At 40.7% G+C, this 20916-nt stretch overlaps 1 protein-coding gene across 1 annotated transcript in view; it reads right to left on the bottom strand.

Moving 5' to 3' along the window:
- gas7b (growth arrest-specific 7b) overlaps positions 1 to 20916 on the bottom strand; it is a 66742-nt gene that overhangs the window by 36695 nt on the left and 9131 nt on the right. Inside the window, exon 2 of the mRNA XM_087845258.1 lies at positions 3740 to 3857. Coding sequence (XP_087701384.1) covers positions 3740 to 3857 — 118 coding nt within the window. The remainder of the gene's footprint in view (positions 1 to 3739; positions 3858 to 20916) is intronic.

Raw genomic sequence — 20916 nt, 5'->3', positions numbered from 1 at the left:
AAGGCTGCTCCAACGGAACTTATTGTTTTTGGAGGAAAACACGAACACGGTGTACAGTCGAGTCTTAATAGCTTACTTACAACTGGGCTCGTCAGGCTCTCTTCTTGGCTGCAGTGGTTATTATTATATTTACATGCTTCCAGCTCCCGTTTTTGCTCGATGACAGCTCGTACTTTTCCTTTTTCTCCCTCCCTCGCTCACAGACACATAACGGGTATGGCAGTCCATTCTCCCTGCAGCATGGACTACACTGCCTATGATGCTACATTCTTTAGAGCTATACCTGTAGCATTCTGCCTGTTAGCTTAGCACAACAACAACAAAAAGGCCTCTCTCACCCAGAAAACACGCAGAGCGAGAGCGTCACCCTGTAACCATGGCAACCGCAACACTGCTGCCTGGAACAACAGAACGTAGCTGTCAAACAAAACCCAAACAGTCCTGACCCGCCACAATATGAAACAGGGAAGTACCGCCGTGTAATCCATTTATTTCAACAAAGTAACTGTATTCTAAATACCACCTTTTTAAACGGTAACTGTAACGGAATACAGTTACTCATATTTTGTATTTTAAATACATAACGGCGGTACATGTATTCCGTTACTCCCCAACACTGGTGACAGTTGCATGTATAAACCACTCTTACCTGTAAGATATTAGTATCATCAGTCAAGTTTTATAGTGACTTCACTCTGGGATAGTATTAAGCTGTCTCTGTGCCAGTGTGTGAGTGTGTGTGTTTAATCAGGGAGACACTGAGAGGGGATTGTGTTGACAGAAACAAGGCACTATCAGCAGGGTCTGTCCTTACAGGCCCTGATGGACGGCGTCTCTCTCTGGTACCATGACTACAACAGACACTGAGTGCACATTCAGCCGGATTACAGTCACATGAAATCACGCAGGTATCATTTTAAAGATCAAAACAGAGCTCTGCTAGCTTTCCGTTTCATGAAAGAAAACATATTATTGAGAATTCAAAGAGCGGTCTGAGAGCAAAGCAGGAAATCTTTTACTTCAATGCGGCAAATGGGAAATGAATGTTTATAAGCATGTCTTTTAGAAACAAGTATTAACAAAGAAACCCCAACAGACAGCACAAGCGTCAGAGTGCAAAAATTAATAATGAGAGCTGAAGAAATAAATCTGCAGAAATAAACCAACTAATAAACCCAGGCGAACCTACAAAAACCTGAGTTTTACTTTCTCAGTAAACTGATTTAGTGGGTTTTGCAAAAAATACCAATACTTCTCTGAGTTACAGCTCCATTACATTTACACACTGACAACCAAAAGGTGATGATTATTGTAACTACAGAACTTCCTTTAAGGGTAACTAGTATCAGAACGCCTGGTTATAGCTGTAACTACATTCAGGGGTAAATTCCAAACGGAAACTGCTAATAGCTAATTCAGCATTTTAATATTGACTATCATGTGTAGTATACAAAGTGAAAACTGAAGCTTTGGCACAGTTTGGCACAGTTTGACGTTCACTGTGTAACTGGAAGGAAGTGTGTGGTTGGCACTTTTTTTTCTAGAGGAGGAAGGGCACAGTGTTATAAATGTTCTGGCGTGAAGCCTTTTGAATGTGGTTTAAGAATATAACTCAGAAGTAAAGAGTTTTGATCAAATGGTAGTGTGTTTGGTCCTGGCAACACTGTGCCAAGTATGGTTCTCAAGTCAGGAGGTGATTAGCCTAGCTTAGCATGTAGGGGCATGCTAAGCTAGGCTAATCTGAAGCTTATAACAATAAGTAATAACAGCTAAAAACAACTTCACTCAGGTCTCCATTTCTCTGTTTTGGAAGGTCACCACCCTTTCATAGCTGCAGCTGCTGATTTTTTTAGCTAATGTGGAATGAAACACAGCGAAACCGCTGAGCTTCACTCCATAGCGTGCTAAAGCTAATAATGAAACCTCATGACAAGTTCAAACACACAAACTGATTTACTGACATTTATGATACGCAATTTACTGTTAATTGTGTCAATACTTATCGCTGAAAAAACTGACTTATTCTTCGCGTTTGATATTAAATTTAACTGACAAAGCAGCTCGATTTTTATAAGTCGCCTGTAAAACTAACCACACCTATGAGAACTATTTTATTTTCTATTTTGCTCTGTTTAGTAAATCTGGTCTTAGGATAACAATTGGTTGTCTACCAATCGTAAGGTCTGTGATTCAATTATAGCACCTCACATGTTAAAGTATCCTTTGGGAAGACATGAACTCTGACTTTCCCCAATACATCCATTGCAGTGTAAGTGTTAGGTTAAAAAGCGCTTAGGCCTGTGTGGATGGGTGAATGAGGCTTGTAGTAAGAAAGAGCTTTGAGCGCTCACATAAACTAGAAAAGCATTACATCAGTACCACTCCATTTACCATTTAAGCAGTGACCTCTAGGACTGAAAACAAAAAACTGAAGAGGGCCCTGTGACAAAGTGGAGGAGCAGTTGCAATGCTCTCCATTTGTCCCATATGTGTTTACCTTTTTTTGCACATTGTACACATTATTCTGTTTCTATGTATTTGCTATGATTTGCTATTTGTTAAGTAACATTGCTTCAATCACTATCCCGGGTTTGTTTGTGTAAGCGTTCTGTTTCCGGCAAATCAAACATTCTGCAAATTAAGCTAAATACTCAGTTACATGTTTCTTTATATTTTATTATGTTACAGATTAAGTCATTTGTTCATACTTACTTTGTTTGTCTTTTCAGTCGTCATAAGGGTCAGGTGTGGGGAAACGCCCGCCTGGCATCAGTGTTGCCAACTCCTCAGTAAGGAAAATCGCTATTGGTTGTCCTAAAAGTCGCTAGAAGTCACTAAATGACGTCATCACCTAATTTGCATAATTGGTCATGCTAATGTAATTGTAACCTATGTTGTTGGAGAGAGAAATAACATCGTGGACGAGAGATAAAGTGAGCAAAAAACATCCTAAATGCATTTAGAATTTATTTAGAACTACAAATTAAATTTCTTTTAGCAATTATTGTTTTTTGTAATGTCTTTCACGTCTTTTTTAGCGACTTTTTTTCTAAAAAAAGTCGCTAGGGGGTCTGTAAACTCGCTAAATATAGCGACAAAGTCGCTAAGTTGGCAACACTGCCTGGCATTTCCTCATTTTAAAGTCCTGATGATGTCACATATGACATCAGCAGGTCAAACCAAGTGGAGGGGTTTCTTTTTCCATAGAGATGCTTCCTTTTGTTTGTGTTAAGGTTTAAAGGGATTTTTTGAATGTTTTTCCTTTCGTTAATACTGCCATTTAGTTGTGTAAATGTGCATGTTAGAAGTGTGTAGAGGTTTTGTGTTTTTGGATAATCTGTGTAGAGTTTTAGATCCCTCAGTTTGAGTGAGTGGTACTGGCTGGGCAATTGGAGGGAAATTGATGACCCTATTTAAAGCCAGTCTCTGCCAGATGCAGGAGAGGAGAGGTGAGCTGTGTCACCAGATCCATATTTTGTTAATAGAGTTTATTTGGGGAGGAAGTTTTGTTAAGTTACATTAAATTAAGTTCACTGTAAATAAATTGCTCACCTTGGAAACCTGAAATGTCCGCATAGTCTGCTTCCCTACCACCTTCCTTGACGTTCGAGTCTGACTACTTCACAGGCCCTTAGGCTTGAATAGGAAAGTGAGCCACAAAAAGCCAGGCTAGTGATATTCTGGCTCCGGCTTCTTTTCACAGCAGGTCTAAAAAAATCCACATTACATTTTCGCTTACCGTTGTTTGTGGTGTTGACATAGTATCGCCGCCCTTGTGGAGACATATAGCATTTCCATTGAGGAGGCAGGGGATCTTTGAGATCCTCGACAGGAATCTGACTCAGAGATGATGTCCTCTATCAAAACAGAAAAGTAAGAAATGTCAATAATGATGAAGAGTCTTAGTTCACTCACTGTTTCTTAACCTAACGTTTAGAGTTAAAAGAAAGATTAGGCTATACTATTGGTGCAGAAGACATGTACAGCCTGGGTTCAATGAGGTTCTCATTTCCTCAAGCATTTCGCAACCATCGATGACATCATAGCGGAGCAGGCGGAATTGCTGCCGCTGCCACACAGAGAACAAGAAACTGGCATGGCCCTGAGGTTGGACGGAAAGCTCCAGAGCTCCAGAGTCAGCACATGAGCACACACAGCCGACAGCTGAAGAACACGGTCGAGAGAGAGAGAACATGTAGCCAAACTGCGCACATCTGCTACTGATTAGCAGAAAAACAAAGGGCTGAGACTATTGTAACACATTGTGGGGATGCTGTCTGGAGACCCGAGAGAGCCAAATGAAATTCCAGCTCTATTCCTCAACAGAAAGTCTGGGATAAGAGGTTCATTTTACAAACTGCGAAGATATTTGAGCCAATCACTGGAGGTAAATGGATATGTCTTTGAAGGATAAGGATTTGGAGCACTTACAAACCGCACAGTAAACTCCATCTCTGAATACCGACTCTAAACCCTTGAATTTATAATCATGCTTAAGGAGAAGGAGAAACGTTATGCATTTAGGCATGGAGGGTGGCATTACTTAGCCTTTTAAACTATAAGACCAATTGTATTTGCTACAGATTTACAAGTCCTGATCTTGGTCTTCAAATGATGCATTTTTAAGTATTAAATCACCGTGAAACTCAGAAAAAGCGTGCTCTCTGCATCTAAACAAACTAGTAGGTTCTGGGTCAGTTGAAGTGTTGTTATGTGAGAGAATGATAACAGGAAGCACTGGGGAAACCAGTAATGAGTGAAACTAACTGTCCTGAAAGGCCACTCTGGGTACGAGTTTGGAATCCAGGAAACAGGAATGCACTTCATTATCATTAGAGGCACCTGGGATGAGGACAGACAACACATTTCTTAATGGAAACCATCTCATTACCCATTTAGGGGTAATCAATTGCTAGTCAGTAACTATTTAAGCCCAAACTGTCCCTGGAGAATGAATCCATTACATGTAACTGCTGCCCTCAGTGAAAGAAGCCAAAGGATAGGAAGGAAGGAAGAAGCAGGATAAAACCCAGACCTCTGTGGTCCCACAGGGCTCGAGAGCATGAACACATGTCAACCTCGGGAGACTTACGACTGTGCGTAATTACACACTCTCCGACAGCATCTCAGCTAAGTTTTCTCTTTGATGGTCTCGGTGGTCACTTTTATATTTGTCCTTCATGTGTCTTTGAAAAATCGTCTGGTAATTTCTTGCAGAAATGAAAAGCGGTCGCAGAGAAGTAATGATGGATAAACGGCGTGCTACAAAAGAAAATCAGAGCTATTTCCAGTGGCAGCAGTGATAGAGTGTGGTTTGTGCACTGAAAAAGAAATGGAAAGAGTGTAAAAGACAACATGACAGTCGAACCACAGATACAGCTACAGCAGAGCTTAGTGCTACAGTGTACGGTTGCGCCTGCAGAGGGAAGACGGCCTTCATTTACTTCGCACGTCTCTCAGTCAAACATGTGCTTTTGCAAATTCGTTTTCACAGTTTCAGAGTAGAATTGTGAAAACAAGACGACACCAAGCCAAGGGTGTAAGCAAGACCCGATGTCTTGTATAGAAGCTGACGTAGCAGCAATGCAGGAGCCAGCTTAGGACTCTTATCATGTTGCATTGTTATTTGGTCTTTGTGACACAGTAAATCTGCCTTTGGGCCCGGCTGTCTAGATGTTAATCGTGTTTTAGTGAAAGTTCCTGTCTGGTGAGACCTAATAACTTATCCAGGGAAGAGAAATTAGCAGATAGAAACATGGAACTCGAAAGAATCCTGAATCGAAATCTTTCTGGATTTACCGTGTTGGTTTTTAGAGCATCAAGTGACCATGTTTAACATCACGAAAGCCATTTGCCAGATAATTATTTTAGAAATGCTCCATAAAACCTTAATACCACATCATCTGTCAAGACGTCTCATCCAGGGTAAAGCCTAATAGACAGCTAGCAGCTACAGCTATCTGTGGTGGCATCCACATGCTATTCAAAGACGCCATAGCCCAAATAATATAAACCAGTGGTCCCCAACATTTTTACGCTACGGACCAGTTTATGTCTGACAATATTTTCACAGACTCACCTTTAAGGTGTCACAGATGAATACAACAAAATAAAACCAGTACCAAAAAAAAGAAGATTTATTCATAACACACGGGAAAAGACCCAGGGAAACCAACGATAAAAAAAAACTAACGATAAAACCGTTAAAAACCCTGAAAACCATAAATTTCACACCCAAGCCTCAACTCTCCCGGCCCGGTACCAAACGACTCACGGACCAGTAACGATCAGTGGCCCGGGGGTTGGGGATCACTGATTTCTACATTTATAACATTTATAGTTTTATAAAAATCAACCCCATACAGCTGTTGTAAAAGTAAACCTTAGCTACAGTGACCCAAACAATTTTTTTAGAATAACCTGTAGACATTTTTTTTTACTTTATTATTACACTTAACCCTTTAAGACCTACCATAGAACCAAGTCCGCCAGAGCTTATAGTATATTTTACATGCTGTGGAGCCATTTTTGGAAGCATTTCAAGTTGATATACATCAATACAACCATTATAGTCCAAATTTTAATAATATGTCTGCATTAAGTGCATAGCAATTACATAAATTGCAAAAAATGCAATAAACTACAAAAAAATGTAAAATCGTTTTTGTTTTTTTAACATATATTTCTAGTTAGAGAAATTTAAGAGGCTTAACCCTCAAAACTGTAAATACAAAAAAGTTGCACAGAATAGTTTCCCACCACAGGAAATTTATTTTAAGTGTCTTCATAGTTTTATTTTTGAAATACACCAATTTTTATATACTGCAGGAAAAATGAAAATAAATATTATAGTGCAAATTTGCAAAAAAAATAGCATATGCATCAAAATAAACTATTTCCAGCAGTGCAATATGAGTCCTAAGCATCCCAGAAAAGACACAGAAAGTCATAAAGTCAAACATAACTTTTAAAAACACCAGTATAGGCTCATGAGGCCCTGATGGTAAAAAACTACATTTCCGCAAAAATGACGTCACTTCCGGTTTTGGGCAGGTCATGGTGGACATGCGATAGTTCGCGCTGATGGACGTAGGAAGTGTTACAAACAGCTGATCGGATCGGCAAAGCGTGTTTCTGGAATATTATGTTTTTGTTGCTGCAAGTGCTTTTTATGCAGTTTTTGCAAAGCTATATGTGGAAGGAAACTGTGACCGAGGACAAGCTGATGGCACAAGCTGATGGAGTTAAACACTTCTATAACCAACTACAGCACTTAACTAGTTCATCTACCAACCCAGTAATATGTATATTATTAACACTTGACTCTAACACTGGAGAATGGGTAAATTAAACTCACATCCAGGAATGTTTGACCTCCAAGTTTGACCTTACAGCATCAATCGGAACGAGATCCTGGTCTGGTTTTATCAGAGGACTTCATTTACATACCATTGATACATCTCCAAAGCCTAAATGATCTTCCAGGTTAACAGATCTCATGTACTACACTAACAAAACACCCTTGGAGTTTTCTGTGCATTTCCTGGCTGCTTTCCTGTTGGCGTCTTTCTGTTGTGAGGTCACATGCTCATTATCAGTGAAATGTTAGGCCAGTATTGTTGTTCTCGGAGCTGAGCAGATATGGCTCTTAGTAGCAGGCAAAGACAGATGGGAGTGGGCTGCTTGAGCTGAGAAGGACACATAATATGCAAAAACTCTTGGCCACGAAGACATTTTAGTTCATTTTTAGCACAACAATTTAAAAAAAGAGTGTCTCTGAGTCTTGTGTTAAATTTCAGTCGCTTCAAACATCAACAAATTTCACAAGCGAGCAAAGTTTGGACCGAGCCACAAGAGCACAAGTTAAAACTCTCTTTCCTGACAGAAGTTTGTGACAGATCTGACAGCCCTGTCGTGGAGAAAAATAAACATCGGATGTGAATGAGAGAATGGGAACACCTTGGCAGTGGGAAATAAGAATCTGAGAGCCAGCTTGCCCAGGCATATGCAACTTTAAATAATGCACCATTCCAGATGGTTAACCTTCTAAGCCCCAGACTGCCTTTGGCTCCACACTCATGGCTTGCCAGAATTGCCCCTGGTAGAGAAAGCAAGGACTCATCACGGCCTGTGATGACTGATGAGCAACCACTATAATCGTCTCAGCACTCTGCGGGCTCTGCAGACCCCAGTTTAAAAGATAAACCTCTAATTGAAGGCGTATTAGTCATTTCAGATGTCATTAGAGAATCTTGAAGATAAGAGAAATATTAGTTTGAGCAATGATCTAAACGAGTGAATTGTGGTTTCATTAAAATGTCACTATCAGGTTATGAATACCATGTTTGCTTTTTTTGAATTCTGTCTCATCTTTTCCATCGTTTCAACTGTTTACAATCACAGTAGAGGACAGAAAACATGGAAATAAACAGAGTGGTATGGTATTCTTCTTGAGCTTGGAACACACCTTAAACAGAACAACAAGTTTTTACCAACTTACACAAGTCTTAAGACTTTGGCTGTCCAGGCGGAGCGGAAAATCTGATAATCTGAGCTCTGGAAGTCTGAGCTCCATAGTAGAAAACATGCACAAGCACATTCTGCAGACCCACAACATAATACACACCAAGATGAGTTTCTAAAGGTTCAAAACACCAAACACACGTGGGTCTTCCAAGATGACTTATCTCAAAGTTGAGAAATAACCATTACCAGTTTTCGGGAAGTCTGCATAAACTCTACATCCGTCTGGGAAAGTGCACTGGATAATGAAAGAAGAGAGCATACTCAACAGAAAAGCAGGCGTCTGATCAGTCTCTGCTACGAACTAAAGCTGAAAAACCAGTATCTCTGAGGATCCCAGTTCTAGACAACCTATTATCCTATTATGACAACCTTGTGTGCTCTTGTACTAAACCGGCATCAGTTGCAAACATACCTGCGAGTATACGGTTGATGTCTGTAGATCCTAGAGTTTGTAAAATGAAGCCAACTTCTGATAAAGTTGTTTATTTACCTTGACTAACACACAACTGATAAAACTGGCAGCAACTGGATCTGATGACTAAAATGTTTACATATCATACACGACAGTGATTTGATCTGACAGCTTTCAGCTACAACAGACTGGGACTATCAACTACACTTAGGCTACGTTCACACTGCAGGGGAAAGCGCATCAAATCCGACTTTTTTGAGCCTATGCGACCCATATCTGATCATGGTCTGACAGTGTGAACAGCACAAATCCGATATTTTCAAATCTGACCTGGGTCACTTTCATATGTGGTACTGAATCCGATACATATCTGATGTTTTAGAAAGCGACTGCTGTTTGAACGGTCATGTCAAATTAAATCCGTCTTTTACATCACTGACACAAGACAGACGCCAATTATCAGCGCCAAGAAGACATCGTGAAAGCTTCCAGGCCATCCAGTGTAGATGTTAGTGAAACTGTTGGGAAGACAACGTTGGAGAAACGTGAACATTTTATTTGTACTGTATAATCTGCAGATTCTGGCAGAAATCTGCAACTATCCTTTGAAGCACCGCTCCTCTAAAACAGCAATAAGAATCATTATTAGGCCATATGTAAATAACAAAATAACTTTATAACTTAAAGCAAAAATTGGGAAACGTAAAGTCTGAAACAAGTCTTTATATTAAGGCCATCAGTCAAACAATACTGTTTGTTCTGGGTCTGAACAGAGCGCTTTGTGTTTGACGTCTTCTTTTGCGCTTGCGGGCCGCTTTGAGGGTTCACACTAGAGCGCGTTTGCTGTCACATTTTATTTGTAGTGTGAACAAGCAGACAAAAAAATCGAATTTGATCAAAAAAATTAAGCATTAAGACCTGCAGTGTGAACGTAGCCTTTGTCCACATTTCATCCATCAAGGCTTCAAAGCCACAGAGTGATGCTGCATTTTTTAAATTGATGTTGAAGTTCTAGTTGATAAACCGCGATATTTGCCGCTGAATTCCAACTGAAGTTGCTCTATAGTCTGACGAGTTTGAGGTCTTTTGCTAATACAGCTATTAGAGCATTTCTTTTTCCTAGCTAAAAGATTTTTTTTACCCAGTTCTGTAGCAACTTTAGCTAGTCTTTTTGGACAAGAAAGTGTTTGTTCAGGAAAAACAAACCAAACAACCAATACACCCACTCCACTCTGTCGAGCACCAAGTGGCTGTCAGATTAAGTTATCAACTAGTTAGCAATTAGTAAGGTTTGTCACTAGAAGTCTCCCAAAGAAGGTTTTGTCTGTTGAATGTGTGACTGTATTTGTAAAACCAATACAACAGAAAAGGGCAGTTTAGCTTAGTCTACAACTTGTTGTGCTGTTCTTGAGTGGCTTAAATTTTTTGTTAATAAAATATGAGTAGAAATGTTTGCACCGTGTAAGGGCAGCACGGTGGTTAGCACTGTTGCCGCACAGCAAGAAGGTCCTGAGTTCAATTCCACCATCAGGCCGGGGTCTTTCTGTGTGGAGTTTGCATGTTCTCCCCGTGTTTGCGTTGGTTCCCTCCGGGTACTCCGGCTTCCTCCCACCGTCCAAAGACATGCAGCTTGTGGGGATAGGTTAATTGGATAATCCAAATTGTCACTAGGTGTGAATGTGCGAATGAATGTGAATGTGAATGGTTTTCTGTCCCTGTGTGTTGCCCCTGCGACAGACTGGCGACCTGTCCAGGGTGTACCCTGCCTCTCGCCCTATGACAGCTGGGATAGGCTCCAGCGCCCCCCGCGACCCTGAAAAGGATAAGTGGAAGCGAATGGATGGATGGATAGAAATGTTTGAATTATCGTCATAAATCTAAAGCATAACACAAGTTTAATGTGCTTAAAAGTACAAAGAGTGAAAGCTGAAATTGTGATTACGGCTGTTTTACAATGAACGATCCCAGCATTTTCTCGCCCCGATTACAGACATTTCCCACAAATCCCCAAACACAGGCAGCATCTCTTATTATGGAAAACAAAATACCTCATGGTCTCTCTATTTCAGGGACACTGGCTTCCTGCCTGGAAAACCAAGAATAATTTGTTAAATTCCCTTGGAAAATGCCTTTAAATAAATAGCTGTCTCACATTGAGGTCAGTAAGAGAAAAACAGGCTAGTAAACGAGGTAGTTAACCCTCCGCCCTTTAACAGTCTCAGCTGAGAACTAAAGGGAATATTAGAAACCTTTCAAAGGGAGTTCAGACTCTGTTCATGATCTAACTTTTGAGGAAATGAGGTATACTTCAACTTCTACGCTATTTTAAAAATCCCTAAGATGTCAAAATTGTTTGCTGACTTGAGCAACTTGAAAATGCAGAATAACCTTCCACTGACATCAGACATGATTCAGATTGTGAGCTGTTTCCATCATTGAGCAACAGTCTGAGTGACAAATCCATCTGTAAGCTTTCGGCAGGTTAGCATCCCGACATCACAGACATCAGACTGTCCATCTAAGGCGAATCATCAGATGAAACCGTCACTCGCCGGGATCACATGGTTTGAGAAACGCTGGTCACCCACACACTGGCTGTGTGGAGGAGGACCGACACGCAGCCCAGAGTTCCAACAGATTACTGGACAGGACTACTGCTTAGCTGTCATCAAACACGTCCGAGTGACTCAGTCTCTCCCGATTCGTGACAGGATGTGTGAAAAAAAAGAGTTAGTTTTTTTTGATCTTGCATCGCTGACCTCTAGTGATCCCTGTGGAAGCACATGGATGTCTGAGAGGAGGCTTTGTCAGAGCAGCTGTTTGGCTTTCAGCAGGATGAATCCAGAAACAGAGATAATGTCAAGTATTCATATTTCATATGCAAGCCGTAATTGATGAGCCTACACTCCAAAACCAGGGGTCATCTATTTAAAAAAGCCCCTTGACACAGTTTTACGCAGCTCAGCTCAGCGATTTATGTCGAGTACCTCCACGTAAAGGTTTTATCCTAATAAAAGTAAAATGTTTTCAACAATTATATAACAAATAGTTTGTAGAAAGCCTATAAACAACTCAGTATCTGAAGAGAGTATCGTCTGACTCTTCAAGTAACCCCAGACTGACTCCATGATGTCGTGACTCTGTGGGGGTCAGACCATCAGTTACAGATCCCTGCTCTTCTAATCTAAACCTTAAGTACTTTTTATCTTGTGAATCAGAAAGCAAGAATGTAGTAGACGGCTCATTTTCAATGAACCCATGAGAGTTCATGCAAAATCACAGATCTGTCAGGAACATTTGCCTTTTTTTTCTTTTCTTTCTTTAATCCAACCGCAAATGTTTTAGCACCGAAAACAGCCTTGCACAATCAAAGACAATCCAGGGATTTCAGTGGATAATACCAAATGGATCTTATTAAACATGGAACAGTGGAGTTAATAGATACACCGAATGCTGCAAAAAAAATGTCACTGAACACAATTTTACTGCTGAATCATCCAATCAATCTCATGCAAAATGTATAGATTCCAGCTCCACATCCACATAAATGCACCAGTAGAGAAAATAAGGGCAAAGAGGGGGAATTATGCTCCAAGAACACTGCATTTAAAAAACTTTATTTCCAAGCTGTCTGTCACAAGCTAGCTACAAGCCTTCCAGAGATGTGTTTTTAGCCTGAAGGCAGAAACTCTAAACTACAGCGAGAGAGGACTGAGACACAGGAAACCAGGAGAAATCCATATTTTTCATTCCTAAACGAGCAGCGGTCATGCACAGGTAGGCAAACCAGGTAAGGAGCAGGCAAAACGCAAAGGCTATGAAAGAGTGAAAAACATCACATGTGGTTGGATTATTAGAGGAACATGAGAGAAAAGCTTGACTACTGTAATTTCAAAGATGATCCAGCAAGTGTGTAAGTGGACAACTGGTGCTATATATAGGCTGAATTCCAATCCCCTACACCCTCTTCCCACATACTTTTACTTAGATTCCCTTCATCTGGAAGGCCTCCTACATAAGATGTAGATGCAAGTGTTTTAAACCAACTACAGTTCAGTGAAACAGAATTTATAAAGGTCCACACAGAACAGGCTTGCTAACCACACTCTGTGAAGGTACAGCACCTGTTCTGTGCCCACTGTGGACACACAACCAGCACCTGCAAAAATGAGTGTGATTTAGTCTTGTTTTCTGTTTTGGATTCGGGAGACAGACACTATCTCTACTTTTAAGATTAGGCTTCAAACTTTCCTTTTTGCTAAAGCATATAGTTAGGGCTGGACCAGGTGACCCTGAATCCTCCCTTAGTTATGCTGCAATAGATGTAGGCTGCCGGGGGATTCCCATGATGCATTGAGTTTTTCCTTTCCAGTCACCCTTCTCGCTCACTATGTATTAACAGACCTCTCTGTATTGAATCATATCTGTTATTAATCTCTGTCTCTCTTCCACAGCATGTCTTTATCCTGTCTTCCTTCTCTCACCCCAACCGGTCGCAGCAGATGGCCCCGCCCCTCCCTGAGCCTGGGTCTGCCGGAGGTTTCTTCCTGTTAAAAGGGAGTTTTTCCTTCCCACTGTCGCCAAAGTGCTTGCTCATAGGGGGTCATATGATTGTTGGGTTTTTCTCTGTATCTATGAAGCGCCTTGAGGCAACTTTTGTTGTGATTTGGCGCTATATAAATAAAATTGAACTGAATTGAAATAGTCTCAGTAACAAACAAAATGAATTGGCTTTTGTGTAAATACTGCATTCGTAGCCACAAAAGAAGAAGAAAGAAGAAAATAGATGAGTTGAAGATTAAGTGGATGAAATTGAAATTAATAACATATGACCTGAACACATCATCTGAAATTGGCTTTGCAGAAGCTAACACAAACGTTGCTGTTTAAAGTTGTTCCTGTTTTCCAAAGCCTGCTGTTGTAGTTCTCTGTCTGTGAATTAAGAAACTGTTTTGCAAATGTAAGCATGACTCCATACAGAGTTACACGTGATACAGACTGAGGAGGCAGATTAGGCGCTGCGGCCAGCGACAGGACGGCCAATATGAATTTCAATATTTGTTTTTGTTTGTTTGTTTTTGTAAATTGCACCACAGAGTCGGTGCTGTAATTTCAGGAGGTACCGGCCCTCACAGCAACATGTGGATTTGCAGCAACAAGTGCAGGCAGCAACAGCTCAGCTGTACTGACTTGATACAAAGAATTATGGGTATTTCTAACAAATGAAATCCATGTTAATCATACTTCTACACCAAGTCACGGAATACGTGCAGTGTATAGTCTGCTCTGCATTTCTGTGACAAGACTACAATGGCAGGAAGAAATAATGGGAATCACCATACATCCCACGATACGATATTATCACAATACTTAACGCACGATACGATATTATTGCAATTTTTAAAAATACTTTGCGATATTCAGATTCTGTACATAAAGGTAAACTTTATCAATATTCATTTTATCTAATATCAAAGTCTCACACTCAGTCTTTCTCTCATTTCAGTTTTATTGTTGACAAACTGAACGGTTTGTATTACAGTCTAGTCCAACTTAACTGAATCAACCATCTGGTACAATTATAGCTATTCTGAACTATGCAGTTTATGAAAACTATGCAGCCCCTTCAGCAACTGAAGAATTTGACAGTAAATTAAAACAAAATATAATTTTACATTAAATAAAAAAGTTTTAAACTTAATTAAAATAAAACATGTCTTAAATTAAAATTAGTAAACTGTCATGTTTATTGCTGCAAAAAAAAAGTTAAACACATTTGGACAGTGAAGGAATGTCAGGATTCGTGCTCAGAAAAAGGATCAACATGCTCTGAAGTCAGAGCACAAAAACCTTTTTTGTAACAAAATATCGATTTCTGCTGTCCCTGTATCGATACATTAGTAGCAAACAAAATATCACGATACTACACAGTATCGATTTTCCCCCACCCCTAGTAGATATCCACTCCTACTGTGGCTGTAGCTCAGGAGGTAGAGCAGGTCACCTACTGATCGGAAGGTTGGTGGTTCAATCCCTGGCTCCTTTAGTATCTTGGGAAAGATACTAACGCCCTAACAAAGTTGCTCTCCGATGCATCCATCAGAGTGTGAATGTTGTTAGAAAAGCACTCAGTTTAGAGTCAGTGCTTAGGAGAATGGGTGGGATTGGCTGAATGTGGCACGTTGTATACAGCGCTTTGAGAGTAGAAAAGCGCTATATAAGAATCAGTCCATTTACCATTATATGGACACCTAAGCGTTGCCCATTTGCTGTTCAACCTTCCTGTTTGTGCCAATCAGAAAAAAGCTGGCTTAAAGGGAGAGGAAAGCGAGCAGTTTCAGATAGACAGTAAATGGAGAGGCTGCATCGAGGCCCAGTGTGAGGCAAATAAGGTTTATCTCGATCTGTGAATCAAGAAAAGCTAGTTCACTAGTAAGGTGAAAATATCAGAACTATAGAGTTAGCAGAATATGAGTCATTTAAGACAAAACCCAACTTTAAGTATGATTAGATTGATCCAATAGGCTTCTGTGGTGGTTCTAAGCACAGCCTACGGACACCTCAGCTCACAAACAACGTCTGTGGGCTATTCTCGCTTGTGCTGTCTTGTTTGTATTTTCTTTCTAGGATTAGGATTAAGGTTACCACCTATGATGATGAAGTATTAATTCATCCCTGCTTGTAATCTGTTGGTTAGGTTGGTACATGTCTGCTTCAGTTATTACCAAAGATAATAACAAAGTTACAAGAATGCTGATCCTTACTCTAATTAGACCTTCAAAAACAGAATAAAACGCAGCCTGTAGTTTAGTCGTTTCCTGCTGTATACAGTCGGGCACGTCTTGAGGAGAAACCAAACAAATTCCATCTGTACACACACTGGAGCAGAGTCGTAAACAGCCACCAGTGAGCCACATACACAAACTCTAAGATGCAGCCTGAGAGTGGGGGCCATCTCTGGTCTGGAGTTTGTGCAGAATCGTAGCGAGGCATGCAGCAGCGTTGTGATCTTGTTTCCCTGCTCACTCCATCTCCTAACGCTACATGTCAGAGAGGCATGGGAACAAAGGTGTAACAGCAAGTGGAAGTGTCTGTTTCCTATTATTCACTCATAAATACCTCCACCTTCCCTTTCTAGGGCGACACTGTCATGTCTGCACATCCTGGGTTCACACATGAAATGCTGACGCTGATGTCTGTGTGAAAAGAACAACAGACGCCCAATCAACACCTTCACCCGGGACCAAATGATCTGATGATGATCCAGCCAGGTGTGGTCACAAAATGTGAAACTGTCACAAAGATGATATTCTTTCCCCTGACAAGTAGGGCTGCTTAATTAATCGAATTTTAATCTCGATTACGATCTGGGCTTTCAACGATCATTAAAAATGACTGAGCCGATTATTAGCCCCTCCCTCGTGCTTTACTCTCGCGCTGCTCCGTGTGGCAAATCGAGCGCACCTCTCTGCATTTCGAACATGTGTCACAACAATTAAGAACAGCGGTCTCCAACCTTTTTTGCGCCACGGACCGGTTTATGCCCGACAATGTTTTCACGGACCGGCCTTTAAGGTGTCGCGGATAAATACAACAAAATAAAACTAGTACCGGTACCAAAAAAAAGAAGATTTATTCATAACACACGTGAAAAGACCCAGGAAAACCGAGTAAACGATAAAAACGATAACAAAATAACGCTGAAAACCGATAAAAACCCTGAAAACTATACATTTCACACCTGAGCCTCAACTCTCGTGGCCCGGTACCAAACGACTCACGGACCGGTACCGGTCCGAAGCCCGGGGGTTGGGGACCGCTGATTAAGAGGAAGCTCGGAAAGCTAAGCAGAAGTTATTTGGAGAGGAGAGTGACTGCTGTTGGTTGAAGAGAGGTAAAAAAAACTTCAGTGGTGTGGAAACATTATGGGTTGGCGGAGTCAGACGTGGATCAAGTAGACACAGTGTGTAAACTGTGCTACAGTGTCGTAGCTGCACCACAGAGCAACACTGCAAAGTTCACTAAACATAGATGTTTACATTTTTCATTTATTTTTTATATTGCAAACATTTGCACTGTTATCAGTATTCGCACACTATTTTATATTATTTTTTGACAATCTTTAAAGTCATTATTCAATACATTGTTATTGTTAAATAAATATCGTCAAATAATCGAGATCCCAATTTCAGTGAGCGAGCAGCCCTGCTGACAAATAACATCCACAAAACAAAGTAAGACTGAAACTAATACAAACTAAACATTTTTGGGAAAAAGAAAAGGAAACAGTAAAGACGAAAGTTATACTGGGAACTGGCAAAAACTGATGTGAAACAAAAACTTTAAGACTCACATGCAAACCACTGAAAACATATCTTATCATCGGTGTTATGAATGGGCCTCAGAGGAGACTGTACCACTGACCTCCTCACCCTCTGGGCTCGCTCAGTGGGGGAGAAATTTCTCACATGCGTGTTGGGCCGCCGCCTACTAGACCTAAGGAGAAAAAAGTGTCAAGACACAGCGAAAGTAAATGTAGGAGGGGTGGTGCAGTGAAAGACTTAAACAGTTCTTGAAGGGGGAGGGGGGCAAGTGAGACCGGGAAGAGGGAAACGGAGTGACAGGGTCTGTGGACCATATCTTTACTTGGGAGACATTGTTTTGGTTTGGGCAGATGTGGGAGCCTAAAGCAAAGCCACATTCCCAGATTTAGAGACACATCAGACACTCGGGGAGGAGGAGGGATTCACATGCCTGTTTAAACATGCACTCAGTCACACAGAGATATTGTGCATATGCTCCCACAAACTGTCATTGTCTGTGCAATGCCTCATCGTTGAGCACATGCATATATGTGTGTGTGAGAGTGTTTCACTACAACAAACAAAGCCCGTTCTGTTACATCTTGCCCTCTACAAGTTTATGTGAATTTCACATGCCCTGTGACTTTTCTACTTCACCCGTACAAATAATGTCCTACTATGCTATGTTCTGCATGCGGAGGAACGTGCTCACCAGTGTGCCGAGCTTATCTGCACGAGCCTGCTTATCTCAAGATCGGATATGGTCTCAATCCTCTATTCCAATTTCCACTCGAGTACTAAACTCACTGAGCTCTCAACGAAAACGAATGCGGTTCTCGCCGTGACCAGCTGATAGTTGGCGCTAGAGGAAATGAGGCGTTAGATTTTACTGTGCCATCCTAAAACTACCTAGCCCACTCAGCTCGAGTCTACTCTACTTGGTTTTTAGGGTTACGATTAGGTGGCAGTACCTGATACCAGATACTTTTCACTACATGCTCAACCCCGAGCTACATCGAGCCACAAATGCAACGCCAACAGACTGCATGCCACTGATTGGCCAGGAAGTCATGACACTGGATGAATCATGAGCCTGAGTTCTTAACAAGAATCAAACCAATGAAGGAAACCAACAGTGTGGTCTCTGGCTCTCGTCTTTTACCTAGAGTCTGACACAGATCTATAGACCTATATCTATAGCAGTTATACCTTCGCCTCCATTCCCAAAAAGTTGATTCTGATCATCAAGGTTATTATCGTTAACGAAAACTAACGAAATAACGAAAACTAGAAGTGAAAAAACATTTTCGTTAACGGAAATAAAAATAAAAACAAAAAAAGGAAAACTAAAACTATAATGAGTGTTCACAAAACGAACTAAAATTAACTGAATTTATAGCAAAAATGTGTTTAGTTTTCATTGATGTGTGCGTGTCATACAATAGTCAAGGGTGAAAATGAAGTTTAGTTTCCAGATTTTTTTCTTGCTGTCTCATTATGCCAGCAGGTGGCAGCACGTTAGTCGAGTCGTCTGTGTCGCTGCTCCGTCCACGCGCAGAATCATGTTAGAAAAAGTCGGAAGAAAGCGCCAGAGTCCAATTTGGGATTACTTTGAATATGACTGTGTTTTGGATAAAGCAAGTGTCTTGTAGTGGAAACAGACAAATTATGAGGGACATTTCTAAAGGGAAAAAAAATCCCACAAACCTTAAAGTGCACTTGAAAAGCTCACACAAGAAGGCTAACCTAGCTTACCTAAAACAGAAGCTAACCCCAGGCAAGGCAGCGTGATGCATCCCGAGACAACAGGACGGGGATATCTACACAACTGTGTGAGTCAATTACCTTCAAAAAGTTTATCAATTCACTTGAACCAAAATTACAAACACCCGGTGCTGCAAGAGTTAATAGTCTCATTGGGGCCAAGATATACGTTTTATAGTTGCCTGGTATCAATGGTTGTTCATCTGCCTTTATTTATTTATTTAAAGAACCCATAGGTGGGAATGTGAGTCGTCTGTCTCTGCGTGTTAGCCGACAGACAGACAGGCGACCTGTCCAGGGTGCAGTATGGTAGCTGGAATAGCAACATACCCAAGGATGAGCAGAATGACTGATATGATGAAACTGGGATTTTGTTACACTTAATTATTGCAAACACAACTAAAACTATAACTGAAACTAATCAAAACTAAACTGAAACTAAGGATTTTCAAAAAAATAAAAACTAAACTAAACTAGCAAACAATTGGTAAAAACTAATTAAAACTGATATAAAATTGAAAATCTGAAGTCAAAACTAAATAAAAATAAAAACTAATGAAAATTGCAAAACTATTAAAACCCTGCTGATCATCTCGACGTTGCGTTTTGAAACTCTATGTCCAGATGAAGGGCATAAACTTTTTAGGATTTCCTTACTTGGATGATTGAGTACGTATCAAAACATCGCCTCCATTATTGTGCTGTGTTTGTGCCACATGCAAAAGACGTCACGGGACTTTCGGGGCGCCTTGCTATAACGATCCCACCCACAGCGAGGTGGTGCTCAACTGAAATGGAAAACGACTGAAACTGAATAGAGTAGAACAGAGCAAAGTCAAGCCCACTAGGTGCTGGTGGAAAAGAGTCATAAATGTTCCAGTTAGTACAGGTTGTCCCACCTAATCCTCCTGGTTAAGACTGTGTGTGTCATGTTGGGAATTACCTACTGCTAGACTTCGTTATAGATGTTATAATTTATCTGTTGTTTCCCACCTGAACTGACTTGTTCCGACCTTACCCAATTCCAAATTGACTAAATTCTAGTTAGTTTAAACTGGGTTGTCTCAACATGTTCAACACCTAAATACCAGCAGAGTTTGGGTTGGGTTTCTAGGTCAGCATCATTTTGGATAAATTCTCTTATTCTCTGGTCTACTCAGGTTGGGTCTTGCGGTGTTTGGGATCTATAAATCTATTTACAGTTGATTTGTGTTTTTTCAGAGACTGTTTTGGTCCTGTGAAGATCTCCACCTCACAGTCCATAATAAAATCCATAATACCTACAAAATGGGTGGATTTCTTCAAAACAGTTGATCCACTAGAGCACAGGTGTCAAACTCCAGGCCTCAAGGGCCAATGTCCTGCAGGTTTTAGATGTGTCCTTGATCCAACACAGCTGATTCAAATGGCTAAACGACCTCCTCAACATGTCTTGAAGTTCTCCAGAGGCCTGGTAATGAACTAATCATTTGATTCATGTGTGTTGACTCAGGGTGAGATCTAAAACCTGCAGCACACCGGCCCTCAAGGCCTGGAGTTTGACACCCCTGCACTAGAGAGTAGGAGTGGAAGAAGGAGCTGACTATCATTGCATCAACACATTTTCCAACTCTCAGCTGTGATCATAAACTTTGGATGCACTCTAAAATAATAAGATTATGGCTTTAGGTAACAGAAACATTGCCTTTGAGTCTCAGCACTGACCTGAAGGGTAGACATCATGTTTATTATTACACTGTTGAACAGAGGGCAAAACATCCCCTTGCAACACCTTTTAGAAACTAACAAGCTGACAACCACCCCCACATCTTCCAGTGATTACAATCTCATAGTAAGGAAGGAAGTTAGATTTATGTTATTATTTTAGCAGTATAATCTCATCACACAGAAACTAGACAGTTGTAGCTTACA

Source organism: Neolamprologus brichardi, chromosome 8, assembly GCF_056152115.1.
Source record: "Neolamprologus brichardi isolate AB-2024 chromosome 8, ASM5615211v1, whole genome shotgun sequence".
NCBI lineage: Eukaryota > Metazoa > Chordata > Actinopteri > Cichliformes > Cichlidae > Neolamprologus > Neolamprologus brichardi.
Note: the sequence above shows the minus strand (reverse complement) of the source record. Positions and strands in the feature narration are given on the sequence as shown.